The 14,637-nt window shown below is 41.7% G+C and overlaps 2 protein-coding genes across 9 annotated transcripts in view; one reads left to right on the forward strand and one right to left on the reverse strand.

Annotated features, from left to right (window-relative positions):
- Positions 1-967: 967 nt before the first annotated feature.
- CNOT9 (CCR4-NOT transcription complex subunit 9) lies at positions 968-13,184 on the reverse strand. 2 transcript variants are annotated; one of them, XM_034433705.3, is made up of 8 exons: positions 12,938-13,184; positions 9,575-9,754; positions 9,058-9,173; positions 8,794-8,903; positions 5,894-6,003; positions 4,280-4,378; positions 3,317-3,408; positions 968-2,575 (listed from the first exon to the last, which is right to left on the reverse strand). In XM_034433705.3, the coding sequence occupies exons 1-8, from the start codon at positions 12,959-12,961 to the stop codon at positions 2,407-2,409; spliced, it is 900 nt and encodes a 299-aa protein (XP_034289596.1). In that variant the 5' UTR covers positions 12,962-13,184; the 3' UTR covers positions 968-2,406. The 2 variants fall into 2 exon arrangements, with proteins under 2 accessions (XP_034289596.1, XP_087737788.1); XM_087881662.1 differs by having other exon boundaries at positions 968-2,581; positions 12,938-13,101.
- The window catches only part of USP37 (ubiquitin specific peptidase 37), a 39,712-nt gene continuing 38,208 nt past the window's right edge, over positions 13,134-14,637 (forward strand). Inside the window, exon 1 of one of the 7 annotated variants that reach the window (XM_087881659.1) lies at positions 13,134-13,305. The gene's annotated coding sequence lies outside the window, so the exon portion shown is untranslated. Of the gene's footprint in view, positions 13,654-14,637 lie in introns of all 7 variants that reach the window. The other 6 variants (XM_034433696.3, XM_034433695.3, XM_087881656.1 and 3 more) reach the window with 6 other exon arrangements.

Consider the following 14,637-nt stretch of genomic DNA (forward strand, 5'->3'; position numbering starts at 1 on the left):
AGTCATTGAGCGGCCATTCAAAATTATTGTAGCACAAGACGATTGCAGCGAGGCAAGGTCATGTGATCACCATTTGCAACTTTCACGGTCAGTTTCCACCAAGCAAAGCCAATGGGGAAGCCAGCAGGGAAGATCACAAGGCGCTTGTTTTTTTTTCTTCAAGGAGCCCCACTGTAGTGTGTGTCCACCAGCCCACCCACGCTCCCCAGTGCCAGCCCACAACACTTGCGGCTCCTGCTTGCTCCCTCCAGACCTTCCCTGTGGCTCTAGCCAACCTACCTGCTGTGTGTCCCAGCCACCTGCAGCCCCCTCTAGTCCGCCTGCTCCCTCTGCTGGCTTGCCCATACAGAACACCTTCTTAGCCCTCTTACTTGGGACTCCCAACTCTTCCCGCTTAACAACCCGGGATCCTGGGGTTATCCTGGCAACTAAGAGTGCTGTTGCTAAGCAATGCAGTCATGTGGGCATCACACTTTAACAACCGCATGATTTAGAAGTGGCAATCCCAGTCCCAATTGTCATCGTAACCCAAGGTCTACATGTAAATACGTTCAAGGCCATATAGCGTAGTTTGGCAGGGCTGTCAAGAGTATAAAACTGCTATGCAATATGCGTGAAAACGTACTCTTGAACTATGATTATCTGGCTAAAACCTTGAGTTGCTAAACATAATAGATAAACTTCACTTCATTCGTCTATGTTGATTACAACTACAATCTCTCCCCCCCATCTCCCCCTCTTCTAAATTCCTCTATCCTAAAATGCTAACATTTCTTTCATCTTAACTTTGAGGGATCTATCACTCCCCTCAGAGTCCACCCCCCCCCAAAAATCTGGCTTCTCTCATCTGAAGAGAAATACAATATTGCCCCTGGATGGCATTAAGAGTAAACATATTTGTATTAATATATATTACAAATTCTGCTCCCACCCCCCACTCCTTATCTTGAATCAAAGAGGGTCAGGATTTGATTTGGCTTATTTTTTATTCAAGTTACAAAACAGAAGCAGTTGGTAAAGTCCACTCAAGGCAGGGATGAAAATCAAGGCTGTTGTAAAACAGGGAGCTGCTGTAAGAGCAAAAGCAACCTATGTAGAGACAGAAGTGTTTACACTCTTGGCTTGGCCTGGCCAGCCATTTGGGGAAGCAGGGGGAAAGAAAATGGGAATGGGTAAAAGGAAAATGGGTTCCCACCCAAGCAGCAGCATTAGCTAAGGTCAAAGGCGTACACACCACCCGCTCATAGGTACTGTGCAACTGACTTAAGAGCCTGGAAGGTTCCCTCTAAGTTCACACTTTTTTTTTTTGTTTCCTACTCCCATTTAGAACAGGGGAAAGGCTGCCTCTGCAGACTGCTTAATGGGTTCCTCAGCTGTGGGAGGCACCTACAAACTGGGGCACAAAGTGAACACCTGTGTGCACTTAGCGTGGCAGCAAGTAAAGAAAAAGAGCATGAGAGCCCTTGCACTTTGCAGCTCTGTCTATAAGGCTGAAATGCTTGCAAATGTTTATTGAAATGCTTGGAAGTAGCTCTTGGTCCGTCTGATTTATTCACCCTGGAATTAATTTCTATATTAAACAGAGGCATTAACTGTAACAAAAGACCATAGCAGCCATACAGTCTTTTCCTTCCAATAGTGTCTGAATGTTAAAGGAACACTACTCCTTTTGTAGTATTATGGATTCCACAGACTATAGAGTTAGCAGATGTGGATCCACAGAACATTTGACACCATTTCAATTGCAGTCACAGAGTTAAAACTGTTCTAATTAATGGCCAAAATAATACGATAGGAAAAAAAAAACCCATTGCTTTCTGGTGTGCTAGGAACAATCCTTTAGGAAGCTGAGGATGTTATTGTCTCCTCCGTTTCCCCAAGAGATAAAAGTCTAAGGAACCCCAGTCACGATGGCCAACCTTATGAAAAAGAACAAATCAGGAGACTCTTATGAAAATGCCATTTTTAGGCAGGAAGAAACAAAGAGGCCTCCCTGTTTACAGCTAGATGCAGCTCCAAAGGTACTCCTAAGAGGGTCAAATGACCAGATCAACATTTATTGAACTTACATGTAAACAGTGAACCACAAGAAAACTGGGGAACACTTTCCAAGCCGGCTCGACTGAACCAGGCAGGCAGTGCAGTGCCCAGCTCAGTGTTCAACTGATCATTGCAATGAAGCCCACACCTTCAAATAGGCTTGTCTGTCCCGACTGTGTTTGCTGGTGTCATAATCCTCAAAGACATGGTGAGAAGTTGCTATAGAAAGGGCCTGCAGTCCAGGTGATTACTGACAGTCTAGTGAGCTGTCCACGCATGCCTGACAGGATTTGGAAGAGGTCATTGGTTCCTGGCTCTCTGTAAACCTGAGCTGTTTCCTCCTGGGTTTTGCCACCTCCTTGGCTGTCACTGTGGAGGAAGGGGGATACCCCTGGGGTCGGTGACTTGGCCTTCCTGGAGATTCTTGACCAGCTGGGCTAGCCAACGCTTGGTAGTGGTGTCGTCCTTCAGAACTTGGGCAAAGGTGGTGTCTTTCAGCTGATCAGGAAGGCACTGCCTGAGGGCTTCCCGTGCCCTACATCAAGAGACAAGAAAAAGGGGGCCAACAAATAAACTCACAGGGACAAGAGGGGAGCATGCCCCTCACCTGAGTATACAATTACTGTCCTTCATGTAAGAAACAAACAGATCAAGGCATCCCATTGCATCTCCATACCCTGCATCCTTCTCCTGTCCTATCACATTCCCTGGAATGCTGTATATTAACATTTTAGAAGATGTTAATTGTTAATCATGACTCTACTTGACTGAATAATTGAAGAAATGCACCTGGACTCTGTAAAAGGCTAGATCCATTGGTAGCCCTGGATCAATAAATACTAGTTTTGAATGAAAAGATGACAGCACAGCACTTCCTATAAGACAGCTTTGCGTTAACCTTGTTTTCTGGAAGTGGCTTAGAAAAAGGCAGTTTTCTTAAGTTTCTTTTGGCCCCTGTTGCTCATGAAAGAATCGTCTCCTGATCTTGGAATTTTATGATCACAGGTTCAGCCAGTGCTGTATTTATTTCATCTGTTTAAACCATTTGATTGTTGCTGTTTAAAATCTCTGTGAGGAAGCCTAGGAATACATCCAGACTCTCAAGTAATAGTACTTATTTTGGCAAGAAATCACTTTTCCCTTGAAAGATGCTCTACATATGGGAAGGAACTGGATTACTACCCCTAGCACTTTAAACGGCAACAATGACTAGTTCCAAGTGGAGCACCCTCCCTAACCTAATCAAAAGACCCCTAGAAACTTTTAAGATGTCTACCTTGGATTATCGGAAAGGCGAAGGTAGCAACGGACCACATGTTTCAGCAGCCTGGCAGAAGGCTCCTTGGAAAGTTGCAAGACCATTTTACCCTAGGTTAAAACAGAAAACAAGAATAATGAAGAAATACATTGACTTCCTCATACTCATTCTTCAATGCTTTTGCTGTCCAGTGCTCAATTCAACGTAAAGCCTTTTCAGGCAGCAAAACAGCTTTTCATATATTACTGTGCAAAATGTTGCACCTACTATGGTATGTACACTGCTCAAAAAAATAAAGGGAACACAAGCAGAAGACATCCGAGATCTGACTGAATGAAATAGCCTTATTAAATACTTTGCTCGTTACATACAGTAGTTTTGTGTTCCCTTTAGTTGTTTGAGCAGTGTATAAACTACTGTATGTAAAGAACAAAGTATTTAATAAGGCTATTTCATTCATTCAGATCTCGGATGTCTTCTGCTTGTGTTCCCTTTATTTTTTTGAGCAGTATATATAAAATTTATTTTATTTTATTTGAAGAACATAAATAGTAGTCCATTGTGAGACAGCTCCCCCAAAACAAAAGTGAACATATAAAAAATGATCAAAGATAACTCCCAATGCCCTCAAACAACATTCCCCCAGATATTAACATGCACATTTATAGAGATCCAGCCTAACCCTAACCCGACTCTTGGGGGAACAGCTAGCTTTTCAAGGCCTTCAAGGTGGAGAGCTGCTGGATCTCAGGGGGGAGAGTATTCCACAGGGCAGAAGCATCTATGGAGACAGTCCACCTCCTAGGTCCTGCAGATGACATTTAATGGAAGAGACCTGGAACTATCCACCCTGTCCAGCATAGTGGAGCCTCAGAGGGAATGATCCTACAAAAAATCTGGCTCCATGCCATGCAAAGCTTCAAACATAATTACCAGGATCCTATCTTGAGCTATTAAGTTTTTATAAACAGAGAAGCCTACCAGTATCATTGCAACATGAGAAAATCGCTCATAAGTCTGACAGATGTATGCCAATCCCGTATCATCTAATAGGATCTTCTGTAAAATAAAAGTAGCAACCTGAAAAACAGAAAAGAATACGATTAACTGCTTGAGTTGAAAATGATACAGGAATAGGGCAGATGCTTAGTATCTTGATCAAATCACCAAAACCAAATACTTAAATATTTAAATCTGCGGATTCAGAATTGCAAACTGTAAAACTGAATCCAATCCACATAAAACACAGTAAAAAGATTAGACGAGAAAAGAATATTATTGCAAATATCTCTCCTAATACAGTAAAATACTATCAAGATGTTGGCCATGTTTGTTACATGTTGATTTTTAATTGTAAGCGACCCAACTTGTTTAGGACTTGGGTGGTGTATAAATATAATTAATAAGTTAATAAGAGGTAAACAATTTCAAATGTACAGATATATACAGCAGACTTTACACCCATCGTCCCAGGACTAACAAATGAATCCATGGCAAAAGTACTACACAACACACCCAATTTAACCAAGACTGAAATATCCAGAATTGTGGACCTCTCCAAACTCTGTTGCACTGCCTACTTTCTGTTTCATAGATCAATATAAGAACAAATCATAGGAACACCCATGGAACTTCCACTCTCAGGACTCTCAACAGAGACTGTAATGCAGCATCTAGAAATTATATCATTCTTTCACATACAACCAAAGGTATGGATCTAATAATCTCAAAGGTGCTTTTTCAAAAGGCAACTGGTCTGTTTTTTCCTCGAGGAGTAAGAAAAAGTTTGCTTCTCATCTAAGAAGCTTCATCAGTTGTGGTGGTGGGGGGATGGAAGGATAGGTTCTGACAGGATGGGTGGTGGGGAATAGAAGGATTGTATTTCTTTGCACTCATCTGGTCGTTAGCACTCTCTCTGAGAGCTGTTGAGGCCAGTTGGGAGTTTATTTGTCCCTCAGGGTCAGGGTCACCTGAATCTGGGTGCAATTGGTTGTGGAATCTTATTGGAACTGCTGAAAGGGCTGTGTTGTAGACGAGAGATAGGTGGTGTCTTATTCCTCCCACTCTGTTGAGGGAGGGGTGTTCAATTTAACATAGATGGATTATTTGAACACCCCTCCCTCAACAGAGGGGGAAGAGTGGTGCTATCATAATAATTTAAGATTTACATATTGTAAGAATAAGTATAAAACTACTTTAAAATGAAAGATGGAACAGGCATCCATGATTTTGCTTTGTTTTTAAAGCAATGCTTTTTAAATGAAGCAGGGAATCATGACAATTTGAAAGCCACATCTTCAAATCACTTTGTAGAGAAAAAAATAGCTTGCTAATCTTAGATGGAAAACAAGTTTGTTTTGCACTGGAGTATCAATAAGTTGAATGGAAAAAATACAATCAAAGAATTAAAAGCAGTACAATTTTTTAAAGTTCACTATCAGACAATTCACGACAATTTTGAACAGGTACATCTGCACTCTCTTGGTCGAAATAACCAACTTGCTAACTTTGGGTGTATCATAGAAATAAGATGCACAGGCAAGAAAAAGAGCAACCATGAAGTTGAAATAATTTCATTAATAATGAAAGCAATACCGTTTTGGAAAGCTCACTGCCAGACTCCATGATGCGCAAACACAAAGGGATAATTTCAGTTGTTAGTAGGAAATTGATAACTTCTTGTTCATCTGTTTTCACAAGAGCCCCTTTAAAACAGAGAAAGACCAGATAAAATTTCACAGTTCGACAAAAATCTAATGGAAGTTAAACTGACCACAGTTAAAAGAAAATTGGTAAATTATAACTTATTAAAGGAAAGATGGTAGAACCACGAACTAATTTCAACTAATTGTGCTCGTGTTACTTTGGTATTTTTCAATTAAACAATGTCTACATTAATCAGAATTAATGTTGATTTATGATACAAATTAAATTTATCAAGGCAAAATCGTCCCTCCATGATTGTAATAAATAAATGTTTGCCGTCAACAAATCTAAAACTTACTATAGAAGTTTTAGAACTAACAGGACCTTGCTATCTTTTATTCCTTCATTAACCAAATTTTAAATGAATGAACAGAATTACAGAAAATATTTGTAGAACTAGAGACTTGATTTCTGACAGAATATTTTTCCCTTTTGAATATAGTCCATTGAAAAAATGACCAGAAATTTCAACCTTGTTGAAATTATTACAAACAAGATATGTAATAATTTCTTCTTAAACATATTCAATCTTAACAATCTAGACCATGATTGTCCAACCTTTTGGCTTGCATGGAATGAAGATGAATTGTCTTGGGCCGCATATAAATATGTAATATAGTTAACATATATAAACAACAAACTTTCTTTATTTTTTAATATTTTTATTACCTTGTGGGGCTATATTACTAGCTGTTCAGGGTCACAGGTTGGATATGCCTGAACTAGACTAAAAAAAACATTTGAAAAATTGTGACATCACATCATTTACAAATCAAAGGACCCTTTTAAATACTACATAAAACTCTTACATCAGATACAAGAGGCTATTCCAGGGGCCATTAACCTTTCTGTAAAGGGCCAGATTCTGCCTCTCTTCTGCATCCATGGGAACAGCTAGCAGATCTGCAGGCCAAGGAGCATGGCAGCCATTGGATAATGCTGTCCTCCCAGCAAGATGCTGCTGATAGACAGCAACTAGGAGGGTTTATGACAACTTGCCACAGCCAGCTCACTGCAGCCAGCTCACCATGGGACAACTTGCTGTGGGACAAGAGTTACATCAATATCGAATAAATGGTAGAATCATTAAAGAAAGGATTGAAAAGGAGGGACAGAATGAAATGTGAATGACAAAAATTAAAATATTTTTAAATTTATTTTAAATAATTAAACTGAATTGTTAAATTGTCCTGCGGTGAGTTGTTCCGCGACTAGTTGGCAGTGGCGAATTTGTCATGGCAAGTTGGCAGCAGTGAGTTGTCTCAGTCCACAACCAAGATGCCTTGCTCTCCTTGGCTCTGTTCCTTACTCTGGAGCTTAGCTGAGGCTTAGGCATGATGGGCTGTAGTTTCTTAAGCCAGGAACTATGCAGAGCATAAAAAATGAACTTGTGATTTGAATTTGATGAGTCAATATGGGACTCTATATGGTAAAAAATCTGTTTCATTATCTTATTAAGGATTGATCATAAAAATAATTAATAGATGGTACAGGTGGTCCTTGCTTAATGAGCAACTTTTTGAAAATATGATGGTGCTGAACAAAGGGACTTATGACACACGCCTGAAATTATGGCTGTTGCATCATCCTCAGTCATGTGATTGCAATCTGGGCCCTTGGCAATACCTTCCACTTACAATAGGTTGCCAAGCACCATATAACCAAAACAACTCCTTTTGGTTCCTGGGGGCTAGCTGATAAAGAACTGTCCCCAAATCCAAGCAGGATTTTGACATGGAGTGTTTGCATCATGAGGCTTTTGGAGAAAACCCCACAAATGAGAGGGAGCTTATACCCTATGGCCATGATGGCGAACCTATGGCACGCATGCCACAGGTGGCACGTGGAGCCATATCGGTGGGCACACAAGTTCAGCTCTGCCAGCTGATTTTCAGACCTTCTGAGCCCAACAGAAATCAGGAAACAGGCTGTTTCCGGCCTCGGGGGGGGGGGGGGGGGGTTCTTTCTCACCTGGCTCCAGAGCCTTTCTACGAGCCTGGAAAGGGCAAAAACGGCCTTCCCGACCCCCCGGAAGCCCTCCAGAGGCCGGAAATGGCCCGTTTCCCAACTGGGGAGAGTGAAAAACGGGGTGGTGGGGGTGGGGTGGTGTTGCTTGCGGGAGGGGGGGCACAGAATTACGGATGTGGGCATGCACATGTGCGACCCCCCCGCACTCCCCCCGCTTTTGGCACGCAATGGTAAAAAGGTTAGCCATCACTGCCCTATGGGAAACGTCAGATAAATCAATTTTTAAAAGTGTTTTTTTGTCAAAACTGCCAATGGGACCTATAGGCACATTTAAATCACAGACAATAAAAACAGTTATATCAGTTCCTTCAATATTTTGAGGACTTCCATTTTACATTAATTAATTTGTAAAATAAATTATTTGGATTTAGAAAGAACTACTAAAAAAATGTAGCAGTGGGACATACATGTGGGATTAAGCTGGATCCTCTAAATTTACTTCCTAGTTGAACTGACATTTGTGCTAAATAGAATGTCAGAAATCTAGTGGCACAGACCATTTTAGGAGCTTTTCTCAACTTGTTTGCACTTCAGATATATGGTGACTGTTACTTCTACAATGTACTGCCAATGTGGAAGTTCAAACACTGACAATCTGTCATATAATTCCACATAGTTTTGTAACTCTCAAGCCAAATTTAAAAAAATCCCCCCCCCCGAATTAATGCAATGCTTTTCTATACTTTTTACTGATGAATCTAGATTACTCTTAATTTCTCAAAAGCACAAATTTATTATAGGTAGCATAAGAAGCATCTTACCAATTACTCCAAGACTTGTGAGTCGCAGATATTCAAAGGGACGAGTCTTGCTGACAGTGTGCAAGAAGGGATACAAGAAGAGAGGGATATGTGCAGCAAGGAAAGCTGACCTAGACATGAAGGAAAAATGTATTTGACAAAATAGCAATCAGGAAGAGATAACTTTTATCATAACTTACGTTAAAATAACTATTTAAATATTAAGATACCTTTATTAGCTAATGATTACGTTTCCCACAATGTCAAAACGCAAAGCATGTATACCTGGTTTCTGGATGTGATGCAACACATTGCAAAAGTGCCAGAGCATTGCATACTCTGTTGGATTGATGAGCTGTCAAAGTTGGTGGATTTATAGATGGGTAGATATTTACAATTTCCTATAAAAAAGAAAAAACACTAGCGTGAAAATATTTCTTACTGAAGCATTACCGAACACCCCACTAATTAGTTATAATCCCTTGATAGAAAGAATTATGCTCATATACTGACTAGACGAAGCAAATCATTTAAAAGAAAGCTGAAGACATAAAATATAGCAATTACAAGAATTCTGATTTTGGAGACTTTTATAGTTTTGATTTGGATATCCCAAATTCTTTATAACTATCTTTGGAACTTGGTTCGAAGCAACTGTCATTATATTATCATGTTTTCATTTTCTCAGTTGAAGTATAAAGTTGTAGTGTGAGTAACTTAAGAGTATCTAGATATGTGCAAAATGAATTGCTTTTAAGACAGGTGGGCAAGTTATCTCAATTAAAAGTTGCAATCAACCTACCTGTAACAGAGCTGCAATTGTGCCAAATGAATGCCATAACATTGGGGCAAGATCAGGGACAGACTCTCGTTTTTTACTCAGCTCCAATAGTGCATTCTCACGAGTTTCAGGACTGGATAGTTCATTAATCCACTGGTAAATCTTCTCTCGATCAACCTGTGCAAGTGCCGTTGGCACCGGCTTTAAAAAGAGAGAACACGCTTAAGGAAACTTTATAATTGTGATCAACTTCAGGTAATTAATACTTCAATTGAATCAGGGCAAGCAGCAGATTAAGTGGCTTTCTTCAGAAAGTAGAAGACCTCTGCCTCTTTGAAGGCTACTGGCATGAGCCCATCACGCAAAGATGCATCCTACTCTGTGGAGCTCAGCAATCAATCCCTTATGGTTAGCTCAAATGAACTGAGATGGGAAAGGAACAAAAGTAAATGTGTTTAGGTGGACATCTTAAAACATTTTGTTCATATCCTCAAATGTCATAAACTGAATTTGATTAGTGTATTGGATACCCTAGTACACACTGTATCAAAAAGAAGTCAGAACTCAGTATGGATATGACTTGATGTTTAATAGTGAGCTCCTAGTTAAAAAAAAAAGAAAGAAAAAACGCTGACAGCCTCAGGAATACAGGACAAAAAAGAGAGACAGAAGACTGAAAATAAATCAGTACCAAACTATGAATCTATTCTATGGTATGTCAGAAGTAACATGAAAGCCTTGGGACAGCGTACTTTAGTATTTGTTGAAAACAAGTTAATAGACTCATGAAAGAATGGGTGATAATGTGAACTGAATAAAAAATGAGTGACCAGTATAAAAAAACTTGTTGAAGAGGTTCAATATCCTAAAAAATAAAGTGATAATTTTCAAAGTAGAACAAAAGATGATGTATGAAGCAGCTTACAGACACGATGAAAGCAAAAGTATTTACAAGAATAGAAAGTCAGTGAGAGTTGTAGTGAAGTGTTAACTACATTCAGGTGTATTTCCTTTCCTAACATCTTGTTCTACAGCTCGAGTGTCAAACTCACCACGTGACATATCACAACTTTTTTTCCTTCACGGAGCTAGGGGTGGGCATGGCCTGCGCGTGACGCATCTACCCCGTGGGCCGGCAGTTTGACACCCCTGTTCTACAATACAATATTATTACTTACTCCTGTTTTGTGCTTTGCATAATGTTGCTTACCCTGCAAGGGAATAGCATGATGGGTATATACATAGCAATCACCTGACTATACCACAGCAAAAATTCTGCTCTGCTCTTTTAAACAGAGAGCTGAGGTTATGTCTTTTCACACCAATATTCACAAGAATCTGGTCCAGGTGGTCCAGGATTACAATCATTTGTTTAGTGACAATTCAAAGTTACAACACTGAAAAAAGTGACATGTCTCTTTTTCACATGGCCGCCACAGCACCCCTGTGGTCACATGACCAAAATTCAGGAACTTAGCAACTGGCATCTATTTATGACCAGTTGCAGTGCCCCAGTGTCACTGATCACATTTTGCAACCTTTTAACAAGCAAAGTCTTTGGGGAAACCAAATTCACTTAACCATGTTACTAACTTAACTGCAGTGCTTCATTTAACAACTGTGGCAAGAAAGGGCATAAAACAGGGCAAATTCACTTAACTATACTGATGAGCAATAGAAATGTGGAGCTCAACTGTGGTCATAAACTGAGGACTACCTGTATCAGGTACCAACAACTACCCTGTTTCCCTGTAAACAAGACCTCCCTGGATAATAAACCCAATTGGGCTTTTGAGCGCATGCACTAAAATAAGCCCCCCCCAAATAAGCCCTCCCTGAAAATATTTAACTTCATGTGCAGCCGGTCCCCGCCATTTCCTCTGGTTAGGGAGACAGAGCTGGAAATCAGGTAAGATGGCAAGAGGAACCCCGTCTTGCTCCACGTGCCCCAAAATAATAAGACCTCCTCGAAAATAAGGCCAAGCGCTTATTTTGGGGTTCAAAAAAATATAAGGCAGGGTCTTATTTTCGGGGAAACACAGTAATAATTATGCTGTTTTCATTACTTCCAAAGTTTTATTCCACCATTACAGTATTCTTCAACACTGAAGCAGTTACTGTATCTTGAATGGCCATAATTATGAAACTTTGCCCAATTTCTAAACTGAATGCCATTCCACATATAGTATCTTAAAAGTTTACTGTATATTAGCTTGTTTGTACAATTAATGTAACAAGTGTGGAAGGAACAAGAGAACAACAGAACACAAAAATCAGGAGGGAAGAAGCAAAACAAAAAGGAACAGCATGCAAAGACAAGTACACAAGAGAACTGGTTTTCCACTCATATCTAGAAAGGGAATCTACCACTGCCAGGTTTTAACAGAGAAATGGCATCTTGCTTTTCACAACTATTCAAATACTTCTATTTAGTTAAACTTCCAATCAAGTTACTGTTACATTTGCTGGGAAGTCACTGGTAGAAACTTTAATCCAACCTATTTGCCATTTCAAAGCTACATCCTATATATACTGCTCAAAAAAATAAAGGGAACACAAGCAGAAGACATCCGAGATCTGAATGAATGAAACAGCCTTATTAAATACTTTGTTCTTTACATACAGTAGTTTATACACTGCTCAAACAACTAAAGGGAACACAAAACTACTGTATGTAACGAGCAAAGTATTTAATAAGGCTATTTCATTCAGTCAGATCTCGGGTGTCTTCTGCTTGTGTTCCCTTTATTTTTTTGAGCAGTGTATATACACGGTACTTAGATTTTTTTTTAAAAAAAAATTCGAGCTACTTTCACACAACCCTAACTAATAACGCTCCCAAAGCAGTACTTTTTGAAAAACTATTAAAACGTGAAATTAAAAAGGCACATGGATAAGACTAAATGACTGCAGATAATTAAACACGCCATCGCCAGAACTTTACCTAGGATCTACACGCCCAGCAGCTGGCCCTTAAGAAGCTCCCTCCAAATCACTAATCTCTGGAGCCACCTTCAGATGTCCCAGCGTTATATGCGCCGGCAATTACAACCCCGCATAGTTTAGCATATGGAAATGCACGCAACCGTCACCATCGGGTCGCTGCAAGCTCGCACTACTCTCGAAGACAAGGCTCAGCTCCTGATCGGCAACGACCGGGGGAACAGGGAGCTGAGGGCGCAGGAAAGGACGAGCGTTTCTTATCGAGGACAATTTGGCGGGAAAAAAAAAACAAACCCGGGCGGTTTGGTCTCGGAGCCCCCTTCCCCTTTAAGCTCATCCTCCTCCCATGAGAGGAATGGGTGGCTCCCCGCACCTCTCTGCAAACAGGCCTCTCGTTCCCTTTAATAGGCACCGTCTGCATCGGGCCTAACTTGGCCTTACCGCAGCCGTGGCCAAACTGTGCATGGTCGGGGGCTTCTTTTGAGCTCAGGAGGCCGCTTCAACTTCAGCTGCCGCCATCATGGATCCGAGCGCAAGCCACCGCCTCTTCCTCTCGGCCCTTCTGGCTCCGCCGCTCTTGCCAACCGTCGTGACCTCTGACCTCTGCTTGGGCCCGAAAGGGAGGGGAAAAAAAAGAGGCGGAGCGCATGCGTCGTGGCCGCTTCGAAGCCACTCTTTCAAAAACCGCGCACGGGAAAATTAAAATTAAAAAAAAAAAAAGGAGGCCGATTCCTCCTCCTCCTCCTCCTTCCCTCTCCGCGCGTGCGCAGAAGGCCGAGCGCGAGAGAGTCGTCACTCGGCCCCGCGAAGTAAGTACTGTAGTCTCGGGGAAAGTTGTTCCTGCCGTCATCCGCGTGGAGGTCTGCGGCGGGAAAGGCGGCAGCCGGCCGTCGCCGTGATGACGTAAAAGAGGGGGGGGTTTCTCCCTCTTCGTTTCTCTCCCGCGATTGTTTCTCTCCCCACCTTTTTTTTTTTTTTTAAATTCCTTCTTCTTCTTCTTCTTCACGTGCGTCTTTGCGTCAGACGGACGTTCGCGCGGCTGATCTGGTTCCCGCCAGCTGCCCTTTTCCACAAAACGAGAGGGGCGGTGGGGGGGGGGAGGCTTGGCTCTCCTCCGCTTTGGGGTCCGGCGAAGGTAGGCTGGCAAGCGCCGTGAGGTAGGAAAAAAGGAGGGGCGGCTCACGGGGGGGTGGGTGGGGGCAGAGAGAAAGACCCCCACCCCGAACGGAAGAGAGGCGACGGCATTTATACAAAGGGAGACTCGAGAGGTGCCCACCAAGGCAGGGAGGGGTGTGTGTGTGTTTGTGTGTGAGAAAAGTGCCGTCGCCGCCTCCGCCATCCCTATTGAATTAGCCCGGGATGGGTGGATGTCTTTGGGGGCAGATTCGAAAAGGTGAATCGGATGAGAGGATACCTCAAGGGAGCGGGGAGAGCTGTTGCTGGACTGGGGTGGCACGTTGGAGCCTCCCCACTTTAGTGGAGCTAAACCCCACTTGTAGCTTCGCGAAAGGGGGCGAAATCCAACCTCTTGTGTGGTTTCTTACACCTGGGAACTCTGGACGTTTTGTGTGTCCTCCCCCCCCCCACAGTACAACACAACAGCAACCTGTGTGTGTATATCTATATCTATCTATATATATCTATCTATATATATGTATATGTGTGTGTGTATATACATACATACACACACACACACACACACACACACACACTACACATATACATGTATATATATGTAGGTCTTTGGTTATTCGGGTCTTCTCCCGCGTAAAATTGGAAGTGTCTTGGCGACGTTTCGACGAAGTCTCATTCGTCATCTTCAGGCTGGTGTTCTTGGCTTCGTGCTCCTGGACGAATGAGACTTCGTCGAAATGTCGCCAAGACACTTCCAATTTTACGTGGGAGAAGACCCGAATAACCAAAGACCTACATACAAACACCCGCGAAAACCTGAGAAAACATATATATATATATATGAAAAGGTGCATGTATTCTACCAGTTAGGTTGCTGTGAAGGCAGCGGCGTGGATGGTTTTTTTTTCCAAATCATTTTTTTTTTATTTTAAAACAAAAAAGAAAAATAACATACAAACATCATTCATTCAATGATGAATGCGGGGTGGATCTTCATGTGGGTCCAA

This window comes from Pantherophis guttatus, chromosome 1 (assembly GCF_059756535.1).
Source record: "Pantherophis guttatus breed Tessera chromosome 1, ASM5975653v1, whole genome shotgun sequence".
Lineage (NCBI taxonomy): Eukaryota > Metazoa > Chordata > Lepidosauria > Squamata > Colubridae > Pantherophis > Pantherophis guttatus.

Coding starts and splice junctions, on each gene's coding strand:
- CNOT9 (XM_087881662.1), bottom strand. CDS start 12,961: ATGCACAGTTTGGCCACGGCTGCG. Junction 4,379..5,893: donor GCAGTGAGCTTTCCAAAACG/GTATTGCTTTCA, acceptor TCTGTTTTTCAG/GTTGCTACTTTTATTTTACA. Junction 2,582..3,316: donor CGCCTTTCCGATAATCCAAG/GTAGACATCTTA, acceptor TCTTGTCTCTTG/ATGTAGGGCACGGGAAGCCC.